Source organism: Oryctolagus cuniculus, chromosome 8 (genome assembly GCF_051225735.1).
Source record: "Oryctolagus cuniculus isolate XC-2025 breed Fujian yellow rabbit chromosome 8, ASM5122573v1, whole genome shotgun sequence".
Lineage (NCBI taxonomy): Eukaryota > Metazoa > Chordata > Mammalia > Lagomorpha > Leporidae > Oryctolagus > Oryctolagus cuniculus.
Window position 1 is genome coordinate 146687641 of NC_142874.1, and position 23325 is coordinate 146710965.

At 53.1% G+C, this 23325-nt stretch overlaps 1 protein-coding gene across 2 annotated transcripts in view; it reads left to right on the forward strand.

Moving 5' to 3' along the window:
- CSMD1 (CUB and Sushi multiple domains 1) overlaps nucleotides 1-23325 on the forward strand; it is a 2062046-nt gene that overhangs the window by 1895374 nt on the left and 143347 nt on the right. For both annotated transcript variants that reach the window (XM_070047233.2, XM_070047234.2), the window contains exon 41: nucleotides 1646-1855. In XM_070047233.2, coding sequence (XP_069903334.2) covers nucleotides 1646-1855 — 210 coding nt within the window. The remainder of the gene's footprint in view (nucleotides 1-1645; nucleotides 1856-23325) is intronic.

Below are 23325 nucleotides of genomic sequence, written 5' to 3' on the forward strand. Positions count from 1 at the left end.
CTCCTCAGCCTCCTCCTGAAGTTTTACCTTCGACATCCTCTCCCATCCTAAGCTGAGCAAAGTTAACACAAACCAGGTTTTCCCCAAGAAGCAGTGGAAGGCGCACCGTCATTAGTGTTAGCTCTAGTCTGACATCCAGATGGAATCTGAGAGAGGGGAGCTCGTGGGAGCTGGGCATCAGCTCTGCCCTTCGCCATGTTAACTGTGGACACGGAGCCCGATTTTCCAAGCCCCAGTGTGCTCACCTGTGAAATTATGAAAATATTAATGAGCACCTGCTGGTGCTTGTTGGGGGAGGTTGGTTGGCCAGCTGGATCCCAAGCCTGATCCTGGGCCTTTACCTGTGTCCGTCGGACAGGGACAGGGGCCTTCTCCATCCGTTAGCTCCTCCTCACACGGTTCTTCCCGTAATCGGTGGATTTGTCTTCCTTGTGTGACTCTAAGTGTCACTCAGTGCTTTGGATCTCACTGCCCTCTGGGTGTTTACTCGAGCTCCTCCCTCCCTCCCTCCCTTCCTCCCTCCTTCTCTTCTCGCTCTCTCTTTCTCTTTCTTTCACTGATTTCTGACTTTTGATCATCTCACGTCCCTTTGATTCCAGAGAAGATAGTATGCATGACTTTCTTCCGCGTTTACCCTTAGGTAGAGTAGCCCATGTAAGCACTGTCTTTCATTTTCCTAATCTGGGAAACATAGCTGACGACAAATTAAAACATGCCTCCCTGTCACAAACAGGGGAAAGCAACCCAAAGGAAAGTGTTCTCACACCTTGGGAGAATGCTCTGTGGCAGCCATTGGCACGCTCACTTTAGATTTTCCTACCCAACTTAATTGCATGAATTTCTGCAAAGACCAATGTCTGGAGTTTTACATAACCATTTAAACTAATTAAAGCATTGTAGATACAGTAGTCAAAGACAGTTTCCATACTACCATAACAAATAACTCTAAGTTGTTTTGGCTTTGACTTGTGCTAAATTATCAGCCACAGCACATTCAGCACACAGATCAACACGACACCAGAAAGAATGGCCATTTTTCAGTGTTCTCCTAGCTGAGCTGGACCAGCTGCACTAGGTTGTGAGAGTTACAGTTAGTGCGTCCAGTTGGATTTCTTGTGGACATCAGTAGTAATGCAATGGAAAATGATCGGTTGTTGAGGGATAAATGCCTTGTGCAGTAGAGAGACCCTCAGGTAGCATGAAAGCCACTCTCCAAGTTTATTGCGTGTGTTGGGGCCGACGCTGGCTTCTTCCCTGATGGAGCCGTGGTTAGTGTGTGGATGATGTAGTGTGGGATCGGAATCACAACCTGGTATTACAGCTGTGGTAACTGTAACAACAGGCAGGCAGCGCGGTCCTCACACTGTGTGCGTCCTGATCTCCAGCTGGAAATTACCCCCGCACCCTGCATCTCCATGCTCACACTCGGCATCTCACAGACAGGTTCAGGTTTGCACTCGGATTACATGGATGGCGTTTGCAGGTCCAGGGAGGAGAAATGGAGCCAAAATCCATTGTAACCCAAAATACTCGCCCTCCTGCTTGAGGCTACCCTGTCTCACAGATCAAATTCTCACCTTGGCTGAGCACTGATTTTATACATTTTGAAACAAACTTAACTAATTATGCCTTTTTATATTAATAGGCGCACATATTCAATTTCTGAACTTCTCTACGGAAGCAAATCATGACTACCTTGAAATTCAGAATGGACCTTACCACACCAGCCCAATGATCGGGCAGTTCAGCGGCACAGACCTGCCCGGCGCCCTGCTGAGCACCACGCATGAGACCCTCATCCACTTCTACAGCGACCACTCCCAAAACCGGCAAGGGTTTAAGCTCACGTACCAAGGTGAGAAGAGGACAGCAGATCAAAATGTGCAGCTTACGTTGCAATTGTAACGTGGAAGTAATGCAATCGTAACGTAAGGTGGAAGTCTCCCTGATTGGTTAAAATATGCACGGTTGAAGAGGCCTTGCAATGCATTTTTATTTATATATTTTAAATATATTTGGAATACACAGAGAGACAGAAAGACTGGGAGGCAGAGAGCGCCCCTCTGTTGATCTCTTCCCCAAATGCTTGCAAGAGCCAGGCTGGTGCAGGTGGAAGCCAGGAGCCAGGAGCTCAGCCCTAGTCTCTCAGATGGGTGGCAGGGACCTGAGGGCTCGAGCCACCCCTGCTGCCCCCGCAGGTGTGCTTATGCGGAAAACTGACGTCAGGAGTGGAGCCGGTACGCAAGCCTGGTTCCTATAGGGATGCGGGGTCTTAACCTCCGTTCCAGATGCCCCCCTGTGCAGTGGGTTTTCACACTGTGCTGGCTTTTGACCAGGAGTGGAGCCAGGGCTGAGGGCACCGACTGGAAGTGCGTGGCCAGGTGTGTCCCTGTGGCACCTTACGCACACTCCCTGCCCACCCGACGTGCTCTGGTGACCGTCATCGCAACCTGCCAGCCACGCAGCCTTCTCCTGGGTCCTTTTGCGTCTTGGTTCTTGTCCAGCCAGGACGGGAGACTGCTGGAGGGGAGAGACAGTGTCCCTGGGCATGATTTGTGGTCGCAGCACAGGAGAGAGGCTGCATGCGCTGCTCACGGCTTGTTCAAATTCTGCCAGAACAAAGGAAAAACTCAGAAAGTCTGGACTTTAACCTTTGTCCATCCATCCAAATAGGAAACCTCTAAGAAAAGCTTTAATCAACCATTATCAAAGTATTTTTGACATGTGAAAAAGTTCAACACTTTCATTTCTCACAAAGTAATTTAGCTGGCCTTTTGTTGAATATTGTTAAATCAAACAAAGTTGAAAATGCCAAACCTAAGGCGACTTTTTTTTTCCAAGCACGTCTAAATCACTTGCCTTCCTTGATCTCTCAGCCTAACCTCAGAAGCAGAACTTAGCACTTTGTGAGTGAGAGGCTGGTGTTTTCTCTTGAAATCTTGGCCATTGTATCTGAAATTCTCACCTAAAATATTGAATGTAGGCATAGATTTCCAGAACTGGGGTCGCTTAATGTAGGATCCAGGTGAGGAGAAAGAGGGTCAGGGAAGCCCTGAGCAGTGAGCTGCGTCCATGGACGGGGCCAGGACCTCACGCACTGTGCCCGCCCTCGCCTCTCCTCACCTCTGCACTGGTCAGGGAAGCCTTGGCAGTGATCTGCGTCGGAGGACGGGGCCAGGACCTCACGCACTGTGCCCACCCTCACCTCTCCTCACCTCTGCTCTGCTCACTTAGCAGTGAGCCGAGTCCGTGGACGGGGCCAGGACCTCACGCACTGTGCCCGCCCTCGCCTCTCCTCACCTCTGATCTTCAGTCTTCCCCCTCCCCGCTCAACAAACAGGGTCCCCGCCCACCCGGAGGTTCCGCACCTGCACACGTGTGCATGCACAGGACACCCGGGCAGATGCAGCCTCCCACAGCATGGGGGTCGCTGCTCTGTGCCTGTTTTCTGATCCTCCCTCTGGGCAGCCCACCTGTGCCCCGGGGACCCCTCTTCCCACCCTCACAAAGACATCATGCCAGGGCCCCTGCTCTTTCCTCCCATGATGTCAGCCAACACCCGTCCGGGGGCTTTCCAAGACCTGTCTGGAGCATCCCCATCTTCTCTGTCTCTCTCAGTGCCGCGTCAGATGTAGCGTTGGGTACCTGGTGGCTGCTGATCCTCCTGTAGCTTCTGCTTTCTCAGATGTGGCCGGACGGATATCTGCACCAGCGTTGCCAGTCCCCCTCCTCCTTGGCTCTCTGACCCGTCCTTGCACGGGGTTTGCTGCCACTGTCCTCCACTTCACTTGGTGTGCACGTCACCTGCTCCCACGGGCTGTCTTCCTTTCTCGTGTTTCCTCACAGCACTTGGCTTGGCTCCTACCACTCTGTCTGCCAGCCGGGTCCTGTGGCTGCAGGAACAACACAGTCCTTTGGTTTTCCTTCTGTCACAGTGGCTCCGTCCTTACTGTCCCTGCTTCCTTGTCCCCTCCCGGCTGCCAGCCTGGGGTGCAGGGCCCCATGGGAGTCCTCCCGTGCTCTGTCACACGTTTTCCCCGAGTGTCATCTGCACTCTTAGACTTGGTGACCATGACCGCCGTTTGTGTCTGGCAGCTCCGGTGTCTGCATCTCCATACAAGGCGTCTCCGAGCCCCAGCCCGGGGAGTGAGCCCGGCCTCATGGGCATTTGAGCGTCCTCAGCTCAGCTCCGCTTTCCCTCCCAGGCAGGCTCCCCTGCCAGTGCCCTCTCCCGCTCAGTGCGTGGTGCAGTGGCCCTGAAGCCCCGCTCTGTCACCACCGGGACCCACAAACCCTCACAGACCTCGTTCTGAGAAAGCTGTCGGACTCTGCCAGGCCGTAACAGATTTGCTCCCCAGCTTCTCTGGTTTCTCCCTGGAACAAGCGTGTGTTCTCTCCAGATGCACGCCTGTCCCTGCTCTCCAGGCTCTGAAGATGCAGCTCAGGATCTGCACAGGCTCCACCCACACAGCTCTTCTTCCCCCTCGACTCCCACCCTGCCTCTCCTCCTTGTTGTTTAAGTATTATTTATTTGAAAGGCAGGGTTACAGAGAAAGAAGGAGAGACAGAGAGGGATCTTCCATCTGCTGGTTCATTTTTCCAAATGGTCACAATGGCCAGGACTGGGTCAGGCCAGAGCCAGGAGCTTCTTTGGGGTCTCCCACGTGGGTGCAGGGGCCCAAGAACGTAGGCCATCTTCTGCTGCTTTCTCAGGCATGTTAGCAGGTAGCTGGGTTGGAAATGGAGTGGCTGGAACTTGACTCCATGCTCACGTGGGATGCTGACGTTGGCCAGCGGTAGCGTAACCTGCTACGCCACAACAGCAGCCCTGGACCTGTGCTCCTGGAGAGCCTCCAGGGGCTGCCGGCACACAGCAGCCTCAGTGCACGTGGCCGCTGTGACCACCCCGCTCTGCTCCAGGGAGGGTTAGGTCCCTGTGTGCATCGTCAGAGGCCAGCACGGCAACCCTTGAGTGCAGACCCTGCCCGGCTCCTGTTCCACTCTAGCATGGGGCAACCTTGGTGTCAAAGGTGACCTCGGCGGGGAGGCTGGGTAACAGACAGAGAAGGGCCGAGGAGGGTGGGCAGAGCCGGACGCGGTAATATCCTGAAGGCAGCTGTCTCTAGGACATCTGTGCCGGGAGCTGGGTGTCCCCAGCACCTCCTCCTGGCGGCGCCTTCTCCCTGTCAGGCTCCGCCGAGGTGTGGCTGTGCCTCCGTCTGGTGGGCGAGATTGGAGTGTAAACTTGAAGCACCAACGCATCCTTCACACTCACGGCTGCTCCGGGAGCCCAGGCCTGAGTCCAGGCACCAGGAGGGAGCTTCCTCACTGTAAGCCAGCGAGACCGGGGGATGAAGCATCTAAACTCACAGGCATGGCCAGGATCCGTTGCATATTGTGTGCACTTAGTAAGTGTTCTTCCAGAAACAGCAGACGCCACGAGACCAGCACTGCTTTCTGTCTGCATCTGTGCTCTGTGCACAGCACGGCCCGTGGCGCTGGCTGCGGATCAGCCCCCGCACCCACCCCGGCTCCTCTCTGCCTCCTGCTCATCCTCCGACCCCCTGCTGAGGGCCGATGTCCTGCTGTGCCTGCATTTCAGGGAGCACCTGCACAGGGCTTACCTTGATTAGGTTGGTGTTATGCTTTTGCCACCTCCTTCTGAATTTCAGTCTCTTTCAGTCCCTACACGATGCAGATACCCCTAACAAAGCCGTTCAGCCAGTCCGTGCCTGTGCAGACAGTGGCACAAACACCAGGTGTGTGGCCTTGCTGATGCTTGGCTGCGGAGGGGGCTTCTGTGTGCATCGGTCGTGCTGAGCCCAGTGCACTGGTGACCATGCGATGATTTGGAACACGTTTGCACTTTGACTGTGGCAGTTTTCAGGGCGCAGTTCCCTCTCAGGGGTGCTGAAAGCAGTGGGCTGTCCGCAGCAGCAGAATGCTGGCTGGATGCAACCCTGACTGATTTTCTGCAGGTGTGGCCCTGACACTGGCAGGTGCGTCCGCTCGCCCCTGTGTTCTAGGCCTGCTGAAGTGATGGTGCGGACACTGGGGCCTCTGCAGGAACCTGCAGCTGGCGCTGTGAGAGTTGGATGTCAGGGGGACCCAGAGGCCAGTGGGACTCCTCTGCCTCTCGCAGACCCTCTGTGATTCTTCAGGAGCTATCCGATGCCATGGCCAACAGGCGCCGGCAGCTGTCCCCAAGGTTTACCCAGCAAACACTGTAACAGCGTGTTCTGTGAGCACCCAAGGCCTGTGCAAACTAAGCCACCCTGGGCCTGGTGTTACAAGCAAGGAAACTGAGGGACAGGCACACACGGAGACGTGACCAAGGGGCCCTCTGTGGTGGTACAGACAGAGCCCAAGGTCTGGGTCCTGAACCAGGAGAGGCGCTGCCCCTCCCCCACCTGCAGCTGCTCTCTCCCACCCTCCTCCAGGCCGTGGCCCACCTCACCCAGCTTCCCTCCCCTCCCTGAGCCACCCCTGCCCCAGGTCCAGAGGGTTTCCTGGGGTCCATTTCCTGCCATGACATCAGCAATGAGAAAAAAATAGGCTGCCATGTTTTTGCTTGTTTTAGAGAGAAACTGCGGGGCTGCTCCTTGTTTATTATGGGCACTGGCTTTGGCCTCCTTAATTCCTGAGCCAAGCAGCACTTCTATGAGAATACCTTTCCCTGTAAAATTTAAAGAAATGGGGAAAAAAGAATACATATAAAAAAAGCTTCATGGAAGTTATAACCTAGATTTTTTTTAAAGATTTATTTATTTGAAAGGCAGAGTTACAGAGAGGCAGAGGCAGAGAGAGAAAGAGAGACAGAGAGAGAGAGAGATCTTCCATCAGCTGGTTCTCTCCTCAAATGGCCAAAACGGCCGGAGCTGCGCTGATCCAAAGCCAGGAGCCAGGAGCTTCTTCAGGTCTCCCACACGGGTGCGGGGCCCAAGGACTTGGGTCATCTACTGCCTCCCAGGCCACAGCAGAGAACTGGATGGGAAGTGGAGCAGCAGGACTAGAACTGGCTCTCATATGGGATGCCAGCACTCTTGGGGGTGGCTTTACCCGCTATGCGACAGCGCCGGCCCCTTGACCTAGATATTCAAGATTTTTCCCGTGACATTGCTATCTGATTGTGATCTAATGATCTAAATGACTGCCCCTTTGGGCAGCACTCTGCCTCAGAGAAGCCCATTTCAAACACGTTGATCTGAAGGTTGCCTTCGCTAGGTGCACAGCCCAGGTGCTAGAACAGGGAGGTACTACAGAAAGTCCCTGGAACGTGGAATTAAAGCCCAAGTTTATTTTGATGCAGAAAAATTCTGAAATCTGTGATGGCTCATTTCACAATGCACATTTCCCTTTCTTTTTAAAAATTTATTTATTTGCTAGAGAGAGAGAGAGAGAGAGAGAGAGGTCTTCCGTCCTCTGGTTCTCTTCCCGGAAGGCAGCAACAAGCTGGGGCTGGGACAGGCTGAAATTAGGAGCCAAGAGCTTCTCCCACATCTCCTCCATGGGTAGCAGGGGCCTCAGGACTTGAACCAGCCTCTGCTGCTCTCCCAGGCCATTAGCCGGGAGCAGGACTGGAAGTGGAGCAACCAGGACTAGAACTGGCTCCCATACGGGATGACTGCACTGCAGACAGTGCCCTTCACTCACCGCGCCACAGCGCCAGCCCCAAGGCACATGTTCTGGGAACTTTCTAAAGACCACTGGCGTGAGTGTCCTGCCCCGTTATCATCAGCATTTCTGGTTTTCTCAGCACCTGTGGAATAATGATTCATGGTTGTAGGAGGGCATGGTGTTGGTTCCAAGACTGGGAGTGGGCTCTGTTCTCGGAGCCCAAGGGAGGCTGCTTCCGGGGAGAGCCTCAGGCTGCAATGACCCCGCTGGGGGTCTGTGTTCCAGACCCCCACCCCACTGTCTGTTGAAGGCTGAGTTGACATTTGTGCCACCTCGAAGCCGAGGCATTTACCTCTACTAAAGAAACGCACACCTGGCGAAGTTTTGGTGTTAGGAAGATGTGACTAAGAAGTCATGGCAGCTCAAACATCAGAATCAGTTTAAATCAGCTTCAGATATTGTGAATATTTCTGACCATATAACAGATGTACACATATAGCCACAGGATTTTAGACTTGGAAAAACAGAACAGTCAAGACATGGTATGAAATATATCTCAAAACAGAAAAAGTACAATCTTTTTTGTTACTTCTAGTTACACTATTAAATTTCAGTCACTCCTTTGTTTTGTTGTATTAGGATTGTAATGTGTATACAGGTTATTGATTCTTTATGTGCTAAAATGTTACTGATAACTGTCAATATGATTGGATTAAACTAACAAGTGTGATGATTTTGGGTCAAATCAGCTTAGACGGTAGATCCATATGTAGTCACTCCAGTATTTGTGGCATCATTCTACTGTTGTAGAACTTACCAAATCCTCAGTCATCTAAACTCACCTAGTTGGGATTTAAGTCAGTTTCTGTCTTTTAGCCGAGCCATTTATTAGGCTAGTGCAAGAATTCGGTTTCTAGGGTAGGAGGTGGGAATTAAAGTAAGACGCAGGTGTTACCGTGAGCACTGACGTGATTTGGTGGGAAAGCCAGATCTTTGATCACACAAATAAAAAGCAATAGAATTTCCGTGTTGTCTGTTTAGTGAGGGCTGGAGGCAGGCACTGAGCACAGCGCGGCTCCTTCAGGTTTTCATAGCAACAGTGCCTGGAGATGCAGCGTGGGGAATGTAGAGCCAGAGCTTCCCCTGCAGTTCCCTGGGGAAGGACAGGCAGGGCGGGCAGCCAGGACAGGACCAGCGGTCAGGTCAGGACAGGCCAGTCTGATCAGTTGCAGCTGAGTCTGGACTTTGGGCCACGGGGTCCGGTCCCCAAAATCCCAGACCCCAGGCCCTGGGAGGGTTGGGCAGAGGAATATCCCCTGCTGGGGTCTGAGGCCTGAGAGATGAATGGGCTCTGGACTGGCTGGTTTACATCAAAGACAGGCTGCTGAGGGGCCCATTGCTACCCGAGAACTGGCTCTCACAGGAGGGGCTGTCTCTCCCCAGCCAGCAGGGTCTCTGAGGTGTTGGCACCTCATGGCATCAGGACCTGAATGTATGTCTGTTTCAAATGCAGAGACATTCAGAGACATTCAGAAGCTGAACTACCTGGGGCTAGAACCACAGCCAGCCCAGAGCCACCATGACAGCAAGGAGTGCAGGTGCTGGACCTCAGCCTGCCCAGGGCCACCAGGACAGGAAGGGGTGACAGAGCTGGAACCTCAGCCCACCCAGGGACACCAGGACAGGAAGGGGTGCCACAGGGGCCAGAGAGGCGATGACTCTGGGCTGTGATTTTGTTTCCATCACAAACGGGACTCACTCTAGACCTGTGATTCTGGGACCTGGGGTTGAATTCAAGCGATCCATGGGCTGGGTGAGAAACACACACACACACAAGCATGCACACACACACGTGTATACACACAAGAATGTCTGTTTCCCCCCACCTCTGATGTTTGGCACGTTCCCATTCTGAAGGCAGCTGTGATGCTGATGCAAGGTTAGCAGCACCTGTGGCTTTGCTTCTCACCAGATGCAGATACTATTGCATTTTATTATGTATATAATATATATGGTGGATATCTCAAAATATGACTGTGCAACCTTTGGAGTTTATATTAGGAGGGGAGGCTTTAAAAAAAAAAAAAAAACAAAGATAAATTTAAAGACGACCCTTAGTTAATAGTCTTGTGATTCAGCATAACAATGACGCGTTCACCCTCCAGCTCGCATGTGGCTCCGTAGTACTCGTGTGGTGTGTTTTCTAGTGAGTGGTCCCCTTGGTAGCCTGGGGCTCTGGCTGTGTGCACCGAGACCCTCCCTGGAGCAGGCTGTCCGGCCAGGATTCCTGGGTGTACACAGCAGAGGCAGGGAGGAACCAGGGCAGCCTACAGGAGTGTGCCGTGGTGGTAGACACTACTCTAAACGGTGTAGTGCCACGTGGACTGTGGACTTTGTGGCTTGGTAAATACAGGGAGACAGGAGGCAAAACCCACATTAGGAGCTGATTTTGGCTCTAGACACTGGTGGTGACCTGTGACGGAAGCAGCCTCTGGCTCCCTCCTGTGGAGGCTGTGGTTAGGGTGCTGCTCAGAGCAGGGTGCAGGGCTGGATGGTTTGGCCCTGAGGTCTCAGGACAGAGGGGGCATGTCCCTTGGGAGTGGGGAGAGCTCTAGCACAGGGAAGGTGGCGTGGCCAGGGACCAGGAGGACTCGCGCCCTGAGAGGATGTGGTGGTGACACAGTCGCCTTGTCTGCCAGCTGTCTGCTTCCCAGCAACTGAGAAATGGGCAGGTGCCGAGAATGGACCAACCCTGTGCTGTGGGCAAATGGGCAGGAGCAGTGGGAGGTTGAGCAGGGAGGTGCTGGCTCCTGCACTCCTTGCTATCATGTTCCTGGGCTGCCTGACGTATCCACTGTCACCTGGGCAGGCTGAGGTTCCAGCTGTGGCACCCTTCCTGTCCTGGTGTCACCTGGGCAGGCTGAGGTTCCAGCTGTGTCACCCCTTCCTGTCCTGGTGTCACCTGGGCAGGCTGAGGTTCCAGCTGTGGCACCCCTTCCTGTCCTGGTGTCCCTGGGTGGGCTGAGGTTCCAGGTGTGGCACCCCTTCCTGTCCTGGTGTCACCTGGGCAGGCTGAGGTTCCAGCTGTGTCACCCCTTCCTGTCCTGGTGTCACCTGGGCAGGCTGAGGTTCCAGCTGTGTCACCCCTTCCTGTCCTGGTGTCACCTGGGCAGGCTGAGGTTCCAGCTGTGTCACCCCTTCCTGTCCTGGTGTCACCTGGGCAGGCTGAGGTTCCAGCTGTGTCACCCCTTCCTGTCCTGGTGTCACCTGGGTGGGCTGAGGTTCCATCTGTGGCACCCCTTCCTGTCCTTGTGTCACCTGGCCAGGCTGAGGTCCCAGCTATGTCAACCCTTCCTGTCCTGGTGTCACCTGGGTGGGCTGAGGTACCAGCACCTGCACCCCTTCCTATCCTGGTGTCCCTGGGTGGGCTGAGGTTCCAGCTGTGTCACCCCTTCCTGTCCTGGTGTCACCTGGGTGGGCTGAGGTTCCAGTTGTGTTACCCCTTCCTGTCCTGGTGTCACCTGGGCAGGCTGAGGTTCCAGCTGTGTCACCCCTTCCTGTCCTGGTGTCACCTGGGTGGGCTGAGGTCCAGCTGCGGCACTCCTGGCTGTCCTGGTGTCCCTGGGCAGGCTGAGGTCCAGCTGTGTCACCCCTTCCTGTCCTGGTGTCACCTGGGTGGGCTGAGGTCCCAGCACCTGCACTCCTTCTTGTCCTGGTGTCACCTGGGCGGGTTGAGGTCCCAGCACCTGCACTCCTTCCTGTCCTGGTGTCACCTGGGCAGGCTGAGGTCACAGCACCTGCACTCCTTCTTGTCCTGGTGTCACCTGGGCAGGCTGAGGTCCCAGCACCTGCACCCCTTCCTGTCCTGGTGTCACCTGGGCAGGCTAAGGTTCCAGTTGTGTTACCCCTTCCTGTCCTGGTGGCCCTGGACAGGCTTAGGTACCAGCACCTGCACCCCTTCCTGTCCTGGTGTCACCTGGGCGGGCTGAGGTTCCATCTGTGGCACCCCTTCCTGTCCTGGTGTCACCTGGGCAGGCTGAGGTCCCAGCTATGTCAACCCTTCCTGTCCTGGTGTCACCTGGGCGGGCTGAGGTACCAGCACCTGCACCCCTTCCTATCCTGGTGTCCCTGGGTGGGCTGAGGTTCCAGCTGTGTCACTCCTTCCTGTCCTGGTGTCACCTGGGTGGGCTGAGGTCCAGCTGCGGCACTCCTGGCTGTCCTGGTGTCCCTGGGCAGGCTGAGGTCCAGCTGTGTCACCCCTTCCTGTCCTGGTGTCACCTGGGTGGGCTGAGGTCCCAGCACCTGCACTCCTTCTTGTCCTGGTGTCACCTGGGCGGGCTGAGGTCCCAGCACCTGCACTCCTTCCTGTCCTGGTGTCACCTGGGCAGGCTGAGGTCACAGCACCTGCACTCCTTCTTGTCCTGGTGTCACCTGGGCAGGCTGAGGTCCCAGCACCTGCACCCCTTCCTGTCCTGGTGCCACCTGGGCAGGCTGAGGTCCCAGCTATGTCAACCCTTCCTGTCCTGGTGTCACCTGGGCGGGCTGAGGTACCAGCACCTGCACCCCTTCCTATCCTGGTGTCCCTGGGTGGGCTGAGGTTCCAGCTGTGTCACCCCTTCCTGTCCTGGTGTCACCTGTGCGGGCTGAGGTTCCAGTTGTGTTACCCCTTCCTGTTCTGGTGTCACCTGGGCAGGCTGAGGTCTCAGCTGTGTCACACCTTCCTGTCCTGGTGTCACCTGGGCGGGCTGAGGTACCAGCACCTGCACCCCTTCCTGTCCTGGTGTCACCTGGGCATGCTGAGGTTCCAGCTTTGTCACCCTTCCTGTCCTGGTGTCCCTGGGTGGGCTGAGGTTCCAGCTGTGTCACCCCTTCCTGTCCTGGTGTCACCTGGGTGTGCTGAGGTCCCAGCCGTGTCACCCCTTCCTGTCCTTGTGTCACCTGGGTGTGCTGAGGTCCCAGCCGTGTCACCCCTTCCTGTCCTGGTGTCACCTGGGCAGGCTGAGGTTCCAGCTTTGTCACCCTTTCTGTCCTGGTGTCCCTGGGTGGGCTGAGGTTCCAGCTGTTTCACCCCTTCCTGTCCTGGTGGCCCTGGGCAGGCTGAGGTCCAGCTGTGTCACCCCTTCCTGTCCTGGTGTCACCTGGGCAGGCTGAGGTCCCAGTACCTGCACCCCTTCCTGTCCTGGTGGCCCTGGGCAGGCTGAGGTACCAGCACCTGCACCCCTTGCTGTCCTGGTGTCACCTGGGTGGGCTGAGGTCCGAGTACCACACTCCTTCCTGTCCTGGTGTCACCTGGGTGGGCTAAGGTCCCAGCACCTGCACCCCTTCCTGTCCTGGTGTCCCTGGGCAGGCTGAGGTTCCAGCTGTGTCACCCCTTCCTGTCCTGGTGTCCCTGGGTGGACTGAGGTTCCAAATGTGGCACTCCTTCCTGTCCTGGTGTCCCTGGGTGGGCTGAGGATCCAGCACCTGCACCCCTTCCTGTCCTGGTGTCACCTGGGCAGGATGAGTTGTGGCTCTGGGAGGGCTGAGGTTCCAGCTGTGGCACTCCTGGCTGTCCTGGTGTCCCTGGGAGTGCTGAGGTCCCAGCACCTGCACCCCTTCCAGTCCTGGTGGCCCTGGGCAGGCTGAGGTCCAGCACCTGCACTCCTTGCTCTCCTATGTCACCGTGGCTGGCTGTGCCCCAGGTTGAGTTGTCTGTGCAGTGAACGCCCAGCTCCTCTTCATGTTTGGGTGCTTCGGCCCTTCCCTTCCCTCTGCCCATGAAGGAGGTTCTGTAAAAGTGTGAATGCTCCCCTCCAAGGCCACTTTTGAACCTGGCCTCTTACCCGGCCATTTCCATGTTTTAATTCACATGATGGTAACATCTGAGAGGGCAAGAAAACTTAGTATAATTGTGCCTCTCAAACTGTGAGTTGCCAATGAGCTGGTTTGTCTCAATGGGTACTGAGCCGACTTGTGACATCTCGTTCTTATTCAGCATTCTACTTGTCTTTCATGATTGGCACTGCAAAAACCGCAAATACAGGGACCCGCATTTGAAACATCAAAATCATTTCTGAAAACATGTTTCAGAGGCTTCTTTGTCTTGATATCCTAAAATCATGTTTCAGAAGTTTTTATTTTTCCTTGATATTTTCCAGGTACGGTTAATATGGCCAAATGTATGTATTTTCAAAAGTTAGCACATATGTGGATCTAAAAAGAATAGTCTACAAAAACATAAAAACAATAATAAAATCCCAGTATAAATCATCTAGACTAGGACCAGGTAGTGGCTGTGGTTGGCGCATAAAATATTAAATATTGTTAAATTGTCAGTATTTAAAGCTAGATGTCACATAACTACCCCCTGCCCTGTCTTCTCTTGCGTTAGTCCTGCATCCACACGTGGACAAGGGCCCTGTGTTATCAAAGAAAGGCCCCTTCCAGAGCCCTGAGATCCCCGAACCATCAGCCTTGCCCCTCGCTTATCCATCACTACACTCTACTGCCTGTCCATCACTGTCACTGCACCTGCCCATCCATCACTGTCACTGCACCTGTCCATCCATCACTGTCACAGCACTGCCTGTCCATCACTGTCACTGCACCTGCCCATCCATCACTGTCACTGCACCGCCTGCCCATCACTCTCACTGTCACAGCACTGCCTGCCCATCACTGTCACTGCACCACCTGCCCATCACTGTCACTGCACCACCTGTCCATCACTGTCACTGCACCACCTGTCCATCCCTGTCACCACACCGCCTGTCCATCCCTGTCACTGCACCTCCTGTCCATCACTGTCACTGCACCGCCTGTCCATCACTGTCACTGCACCTGCCCATCACTGTCACCACACCACCTGCCCATCACTGTCACTGGCCCAGGGATGGGGTTTGTGTGTCCTTACCTGGGCTGAACTCCCGGTCGGTGAAGCAAATGCTTTATTTACTTGATACCTGACTCCAGGTGTCTATGTTTTTCAAAAAGTCCCTTGAGCCGGCGCCGTGGCTCAATAGGCTAATCCTCCACCTAGCGGCGCCGGCACACCGGGTTCTAGTCCCGGTCGGGGCACCGGATTCTGTCCCGGTTGCCCCTCTTCCAGGCCAGCTCTCTGCTATGGCCAGGGAGTGCAGTGGAGGATGGCCCAGGTGCTTGGGCCCTGCACCCCGTGGGAGACCAGGAAAAAGCACCTGGATCCTGGCTCCTGCCATCGGATCAGCGCGGTGCGCCGGCTGCAGCGGCGGCCATTGGAGGGTGAACCAACGGCAAAAGGAAGACCTTTCTCTCTCTGTCTCTCTCTCTCACTGTCCACTCTGCCTATCAAAAATAATAAAAAAAAAATAAAAAATAATAAAAAATAAATAAATAAAAATAAAAAAAATAAAAAAAATAAAAATAAAAAAAAAAAGTCCCTCAACAACGTGCATTTAATTGAAGGAGATATTGTTTGCTCTCATTGAGAAACATAATTTTAAAAGTAATAAATAAAGCAATTTTGAGATGCTCTAGCTTTTTGCAGCTCATCATAACTTTCAGGGATGATAGTTAATTAGTTTATCAGTATTTATCATTTTATGAAATTTATAAATTGGCAGAATGACACTTAACTGTGATGTGTAAGTGGTGTAAGCACCCGAGGTTTGTCCTGGGACTTCTAAGCTGAGGTTATAATTAATAGCTCACAGGAGGGTGCACAGATCATGCAGGCAGTTCTTGACGTTCTCAACGATGTCTGCGTTGCACACCTCATTCTTGTGCTTTGTCATTTATTTACGGTCATAAAAAGATCAAAATGGTACTTGTGGATACAGCTGTCTTGCAGTTCAGTGACTTATGAAGAAATTTAAAAAATAAAACCCAGCTTGTGTGCCCTCTTTCTGAGTCAAGAACAGAAGAATTGATAGGCTATGAAGATTTATATCAAGTGACTAGATATTAATCTGAAGATACAAGGGATACCAGGAGATGGCCACATGGTTCCCCTGGCCTCACGTGAAGCACTGATTCAGACACGTGATGTGAGTGCCGCCTGTGTGGGCAGACGTGAGCCACAGCGACCCTCCTGGGTCACGCCGCTGCTGGGGGAGGAGCACCCGGGTCAAGGTGCCGGGTTGCAAGTCAAGGCTCTGCTCCCGACTCCCACTCCCTGCTGACCTGTGCCATGGGAGGCAGCTGGTGATGACATGCGTGCTTGGGTCCCTGTCGCCCACAGGGGAGACCTGGACAGGCCCAGCTCACAGTGACAGGCACTTGGGGAGCTCTCTCTCTACCTCTCCAGCTCTCTAGCTGTGTCTCTGCATCTCCACCTCTCAAGTACATTAAATAAATATTTTTAAAGATAGTGACTTTCTCAGGTGCACATGAAGGATTCTTTTCATGGAAGATAGCATTATATGCTTACTTTTTCAGTCTTGCCTTTTCAATATCTTACTTTTTCAGTCTGGGCTTTTGGCACTTGGGTTTTCATAATACTGTGACATTTTTTATGTTATGAATTGGAGTGACTTGCTTTGGGTTTTCCAGTTGGGCATTTGGAGAGGTTGGGTCTTTCTTCCCTGCCTCTCCTGTAGCACCCTGCACGTTCCCACTCTGAAAGCAAAAACTTGTTTGGGAAAGGGAGTTGTCCAATGCTGAAACCTGAAAGATAATTTTTCATGTGTCAGCTGCAGGAAATAGAAACATCGTATTTTGAAGTCCCACCATTTTTCTCCTGTTCTTGCTGTGCATGCCAAACCCCATTTTTAAAAGATAATTTGGAGTCTGCACATTCATCATTACAGTCATGAAACTGAGAATGTTGGTGAATTGTGTTTATGAGAAAAGAGGCCGGGGCTGGTGGAGTCCCGGCTTGCCAGTGGGGGGCAGAAGCCACGACACTGGCTTTTGATCCTGTCCCACCTGGGACTGTGCGTGCACGAACCACTCACTCCCCCTGCACAGCTCTGAGCTGTTAGAAGCTGAGCTGTTTCTACAAGTGAATCCTTCTTTGTCCTGAGTGAGGCTGGCTTAGCCAGGGAGCGCTGGCAGGGGCTTCAACTCCCATTCACCTGAGGGTGGGAGGGAGTCATTGTCCTGGGAGGCTCTTGGTGGAGGAGCTGCCTTCGTAGAGAGCCGCCCACAGGGCCTGTCCCCTCCAGGGCATCCTCGCTGAAGACAGAAGAGGGGCCCACAGGCTCGAGCGTCCCCTCAGTTCCTGAGCTCTTCTCTTCCAGACCAGGGGCTAGATCTCTGCTGCCAACCCATTTCCTCACCACGGTTCCTGGGCGGCGTTCTCCGTGCTGTGGGTTTAAGGTGGAAGCAGGATCTCAGCCACCTGCTCCCTCGAGCACCCAGCCCCCATGTGCAGCCGTGCACCTGGCTCCTGCTGTAACTGGCTGTGTTCCCGAAGGACTTCACAGGCATTCCGTCCTCCTGCAGGCCCGTGTCTCTGTCAGTGCAGCGGCTCCACGCCGTCATCTTGAGCAGTGGAGTGTGTTTGGTCCTGGAAACACTCCTAAGCCTGTTCACTCCGGTGTCTATCACCACTCTGAATTCTGTGACCCCTTGTAAGGAGGGCACATGACTACAGGGCCTCCTGGAACTGAAGGGCCCCAGTCCCACAGCCCTGGGGTGCGGAGATCAGCTCGCTCACCTGGGTCCCTGCTGTTCCGGAAAGTGGTCCTAAGCTCTCCTGTGTGTCTCACGGACGGATTTCCCTGTTGATGAGTCCCTGTCTAATTCACGTTTCAAAGATGCGAGTACAGTGAATCTTACAGAACTAGCAGACAAAGCCTCTGCAAGTCTGCAGGAGTTGTCAGGCATGGGCATCTAGAAATGTGTGAAACAATGGAAGACTCAGCCAAAAAAGAATCTGAAAATTTTGCTTGTCAATCAAACTCCAAAGAAGTTGTCTTTTTTCTGCTTCTGTCGTGTTGGTTGACTTTGTGATTGTTAAATTGAAACTTTCATATTTTCAAATGAGTATGTTGGAGCTGATGTTGAGGAGGAGTGCAGAGCAAGGCTGCCTGCTCAGTCCAGGATTCTGACAGCTGATAGAATCCCTTCCCAGCAGCCCGGTTCATGTCAGACTCAGCCCTGTGCAGCCGGGCTGCCTGCGGTGCTGAGACCCCAGAGCGGCTCCTCCGCAGCCAGCGGAAGAAAACCCATCGCATGCCTGTGAAGCAGCATGCGGCAAGAAGCCTTCCAAAATTCAGCCATCTTCAAGCACGCTAAACAATGATTTCTAATCTTTCATTTTATTGTCGTGCAAGCACTAATACAGTTCTTTATATCAATTGTGGAAATTCATTGTAAGTTGCACAAACTATTATCCAACTATTCTAAAGCACTGAAATAAAGCAGCGAGACAGGGTGAAGACAAGTAGGGGTGGTCAAAACCTGCTTCCTGGAAGAAGTGGCATTGCTGAGACCCACCTGGTGTAGACGTGGGGAGGGCGGCTTTTCAGGAAGAGGGAAGACGTGTGTTCCAAGGGCAGGAAGGGGAGCTGGGGAGCCAGGCCCTGCAGCCGTGCCCCTCGCACAGCCTGGCCAGCTGCCAGGTCGTCAGGAGAGCCAGACCAGGGGAGATTCTGCAGTAATTCACATGTAAAGTGTGATGGTGAATTCAGGTTCAGGAAAGATACTTTAAAAAGTGGGGGAATGTGACTTACATAACTTTATGTGGCAAATATTGATATTAATATTTAATTAGGACAGCCGGCGCCGCGGCTCACTAGGCTAATCCTCTGCCTTGTGGCGCCGGCACACCGGGTTCTAGTCCCAGTCGGGGCACCGGATTCTGTCCCGGTTGCCCCTCTTCCACGCCAGCTCTCTGCTGTGGCCAGGGAGTGCAGTGGAGGATGGCCCAAGTCCTGGGGCCCTGCACCCCATGGGAGACCAAGATAAGTACCTGGCTCCTGCCATCGGATCAGCGCGGTGCGCCGGCCGCAGTGTGCCGGCCTCAGCGGCCATTGGAGGGTGAACCAATGGCAAGAGGAAGACCTTTCTCTCTCTCTCTCACTGTCCACTCTGCCTGTCAAAAAAAAAATATTTAACTAGGGGCCAGTGCCGTGGCTCACTTCGTTAATCCTCAGCCTGTGGCGCCGGCACCCCGGATTCTAGTCCTGGTTGGGGCACTGGATTCTGTCCTGGTTGCTCCTCTTCCAGTCCAGCTCTCTGCTGTAGCTGGGAGGGCAGTGGAGGAAGGCCCAAGTGCTTGGGCCCTGCACCTGCATGGGAGACCAGGAGGAAGCACCTGTCTCCTGGCTTCAGATCAGCGTGGTGCACCGACCATTTTGGGGGTGAACCAGCGGAAGGAAGACCTCTCTCTCTGTCTCTCTCCCTCTCCCTTTCTCTCTCACTGTCTAACTCTGCCTGTCAAATAAAATAAATAAATAAATAAATAAATAAATTTAACTAGTGAAATATTGCATCAAATAAAAATGTAGAACAAATACCTGGAAATAGCATACATGATGTTTAGTATGTAATTAACAATTCAAAGGAAATTGGCGTTGAAAATGCTTGCGATGATTCTGCAGTGCTGTGTTGTGTTACTGGCAGATAGGAGTGGTGATGGAGGAAACGGGCCGTGGGTTTAAGGACGTATCCACTCCCACTTACAGAGCACACACTGCAGAATCTCCCCTGGTCTGGCTCTCCTGACGACCTGGCAGCTGGCCAGGCTGTGCGAGGGGCACGGCTGCAGGGCCCGGCTCCCCAGCTCCCCTTCCTGCCCTTGGAACACACGTCTTCCCTCTTCCTGAAAAGCCGCCCTCCCCACGTCTACACCAGGTGGATCTCAGCAATGCCACTTCTTCCAGGAAGCAGGTTTTGACCACCCCTACTTGTCTTCACCCTGTCTCGCTGCTTTATTTCAGTGCTTTGGAATAGTTGGATAATAGTTTGTGCAACTTGCAATGACTTCACACAGTGGACTGCTTACTGGTTTATTTGTGTCTGTTTTGCTAAGTAAGGTGTAGCCTTCCGGAGAGCAGAACCCACGTCTGCCTCATTTCCATCCTGAAGTGGCATTGACAACACAGCAGACAAGCAGTGATTTCTCGTTCACGCAGTGAATGAGAAGATGATAAGATCTATTGCCCCCAGTCTGCGGGCTGCCTGCTCTCCCACCCACAGCTGCTGAGCTTAGAACGGGAGTTTTAAGCTGAAGGGACACTGGAAACTTTCCGTTTCAGTCCCTTTCACGGGGTGAATTATATGAGAACAGGCCTGTGCCGGCCATGCTCCTTTCATGTAGCCCTAAAGAAAACCGGACTGCAGTTTTTAAATCGCCCAGCAGACTGCGAGGTAAAGTCAAGGAAGTATCCTGCATCACGTTTCACTGCCGCTGAGTGTGTCTGTGTCTCAGGCGTGTTTGTGTGAAATGCTGCTGATGGGGGGTTCACCAGGAGCACCGGGAGACAGCACCTGTGCGTTTTGTCTTGTGGGTGGTGCAGCGCAGCGAGGCCCTCCCAGGCACTGCGAAACCAGGAACGGACTTCCCAGTGAGGATCGCCCCTTCCTGGCATTGTTGCGTTTGATCCTCCTTCCTTGGCATCTGGCTGTCAGGTGTTTTGTTTTGTATTTTCTAAGCATTGCAGTATTCACACTTGTATTAGAGGACCCATTTCTGGACAGAGTTTATTAGATTTAAAACAAGAATGAGAACAAATGGTTGACTTCATTAAAAACCGTAGAATGTGGAAAGAAATTTGCTGACAGTTGAAACAGATGGAATCTGGGGTCTTTCTGTGAGCACCGGGGTGTAAAAGTTACTGTAGACCCAAACCACGAGTCTGCGAGGTGAGGACTGTGCCCCTGGGGGCTCCGCCTGCCACCGAGCACTTGCTTCGGAAAAGGCTTGTAGCACAGGAGGCCTGGGGAGCGGGAGGCCTTGGGGAGCTTGTGGGGTGCTTTCCCGGGCTGGCTCACGGAGCAGCAGCACAGGGCCTGAGGATCCAGGGTGTGTGTACACGTGTGCTGCAGAGACAGAGAAACACTGATTTGACTTGGCTTTCTGTTCACAAGTTTCACCTCCACATTAAAATAAAAACATATATTTCATTTGTTTGGCTGAGAAATAGGGAGCTCCCATTTGTTGGCTCACTCCCTGAGCTGGACCAGTCCAGAACCGGGAGCTCGGTCTTGTGGCCCCACATGGGTGGCTGGGGCCCATCTACCAGTGTGATCACGGCTGTCTCCCTGGGTCTGTGTTAGCGGGAAGCTGGAACTGGATCCAGGCGCTCTGCTGTGGGTGCTGGTGTTCCCAGCTGGTGTCTACCGCTCGGCCAGTCGTGCACGCTGCGTCCCTGCACTGATCAGCCAGGACTTGTAAGCATCTGGTTCTCATAGACGATGTGGCAATGTGACTAGGACAGGCAAAATTAAGTTCCTGCCCTCTAGCCTTTGAGCTGGGTTCTTCTAAGATGCACTGGGTTTGAGTAGTCGTTTTTTTTTAAACAGCTATAGACCTTTTCCCTTTGTAGTCAGTGTTACATGGAGACTCCAACTACCCAGCATTCTACTTACAAAATGAACAACCTGAAAAACAAAAAATATTCCTAGACCACACCATTGTTGTGTATGTGCTCAATTACAGTTCCACTGTCATGAAATTGTAAGAGTTTAAAAGATTTTTATTTTGCAAGTGAGCCTTAGGACTTTTACTGCCCTAGTGACAAAAGAGCCGACAGTGATTACGGCTGTGGAAGCCATCCTTGCACAGTGTCGCTCTCTGATTGTCTCACCAGCTCTGGGACGTCGCGTGGCTTGTGCAGCGGGACATTGGGATTTAGTTAGTTAGTTTTAGTAGTTGATAATTCAGCTGTTCAAGTACCATTTTTAACTGAAAGATCATACTTGTTTACATTTAGGGGATAAGAATGTTCCTTCTAGGGTTGATGATTTGTCTTTGATATTTTATTTATTTGAAAGTCGGAGTTACAGAGAGAGGGAAAGGGAGCGCGTGCTGCCATCCGCTGGTTCCCTCGCCCACGTGGCTGCAAGCACCAGGGCTGGCCAGGCTGACGTCAGGAGCAGGAGCTTCACCCAGGTCTCCCTGATGTGTGGCCGGGGCTCAAGCACTTGGGCCCTGTTCTGCTGCTTTTCTCAGGTTAGCAGGGAGCTGAATCCAAGCCAAACACCTGGGGTAAGAGTCGGTGCCCATATGGGATGCTGGCATCGCAGGCAGCAGCCTTATCTGCTACGCCACAACGTAGGCCCTCTTCAGTGTTTTAAACACAACTTATATCTCTTACTGCGTTCTCATGGCTAGGTACCAGAGAAAGCATTGAGTTAATGAGAAAGCGCTCAATTTCAGCAACTGTTCCTTATTTCGTATAATCAGAATCATGTATGAGGGGCGGGTGTTGCCGCACGATAAGTGAGACTGCTGTTTGGGATGCCCACGTCCCGCATCCGAGTGCCTGGGTACCAGCTCTGGCTGGTGCAGGCATTTTAGGTGTGAACCGGCAGATGGAATCTCTCTCTCTCTCTCTCTCTCTCTCTCTGTCTCTCTCTTTTTCTCTGTCTCTCTGTGTCTCTGTCTCTTTCCCTATCTGTCTCTCTCTCACTCTCTTTCTCTCTCTCTCCCTCTCTTTTCCCTGTCTCTCTGTCTCTCTCTCTCTCTGTCTCTCTCACTCTTTTTCCCTGTCTCTCTGTCTCTTTCCCTGTCTGTCTCTCTCTCACTCTCTGTCTCTCTCTCTTTCCCTCTCTGTCTCTCTCTCTCTCTCTCTTTCAAATAAACAAGTAAACACTAAATGAATATATACGTATATCATGTGTGTCATCCCCCATGCAATGTATTCTGTTACAAACACAGTGGCATAACCTTGTTACAGCATATGGCAGATGGTTTAACTGTGGTCACATCAGTTGGCTTAGCTGACTCCCACCATGCTGGTGCAGGAAGTGGTACTGGGAGAAGCTGGGAACTCCACACAGGCCCTGTTGCTAATAAGGGACAGAATCTGGGTGTCTGGGTTTCAGGTTCTGCACAGTAAACAGTGTCTCCTGGAGGGGGGACTTGGTCCCCTCCAGCTCAGTCCCCAGGGAACCCACACCAGACTTCGCTCAAGGTACCTTGGCCTTGGCTGCCCACTGGCCTGTTGCTCTGGCCACTTCAGCCACACCTCTGACTCGTGTCCCCGACCTTCCTCAGGGCACCTGCAGGAGCAAAGAAATCTAGGGGACACAAGGGCTGACATTATGGAATTTCTAGCTTGTTCACCTCTGCCACGATTTGCCCCTGGCATCCTGTTGCCAACCACACAGAATCTGGTACTGAAAGTGCAGATAAACATACACTCACAAGCCCAGAGTCACTGGCTGTAGGAAGATTCGGCATTTTGTGTCCTCGGTACTCACGGGTCTGTGTATCACTACGTGTTTAGATGGTTGGGTTCCTGTAGTGTGCCTACGACCGTGGTTAGCGTGCTTTTCTCTTCTGGAGTTCTCAGAGTGGAGACATCTGTGCCTGCTCTCGTGAGTCTTTATATTAAAATGGGTTTTCCCACAGCGCTAATCGAAGTGCTTGCCCAGATCATGCAGGCATAACTGAGCTGTCCAGGTGACCGCTGTTGCTTCATCTTGCATTTTAGAGAGAAAAGCTGCCATTGCAGGAGCCCATTTAGCAAGAGGAAGCCGTGGATAACATCGGGGCCATCTCGGGCCAATGACAGTGACACTCAGCTGCCCGCAGCAATTGTCCTGGCCTCTCAGACCACAGCCCACACGTTCCCCAGG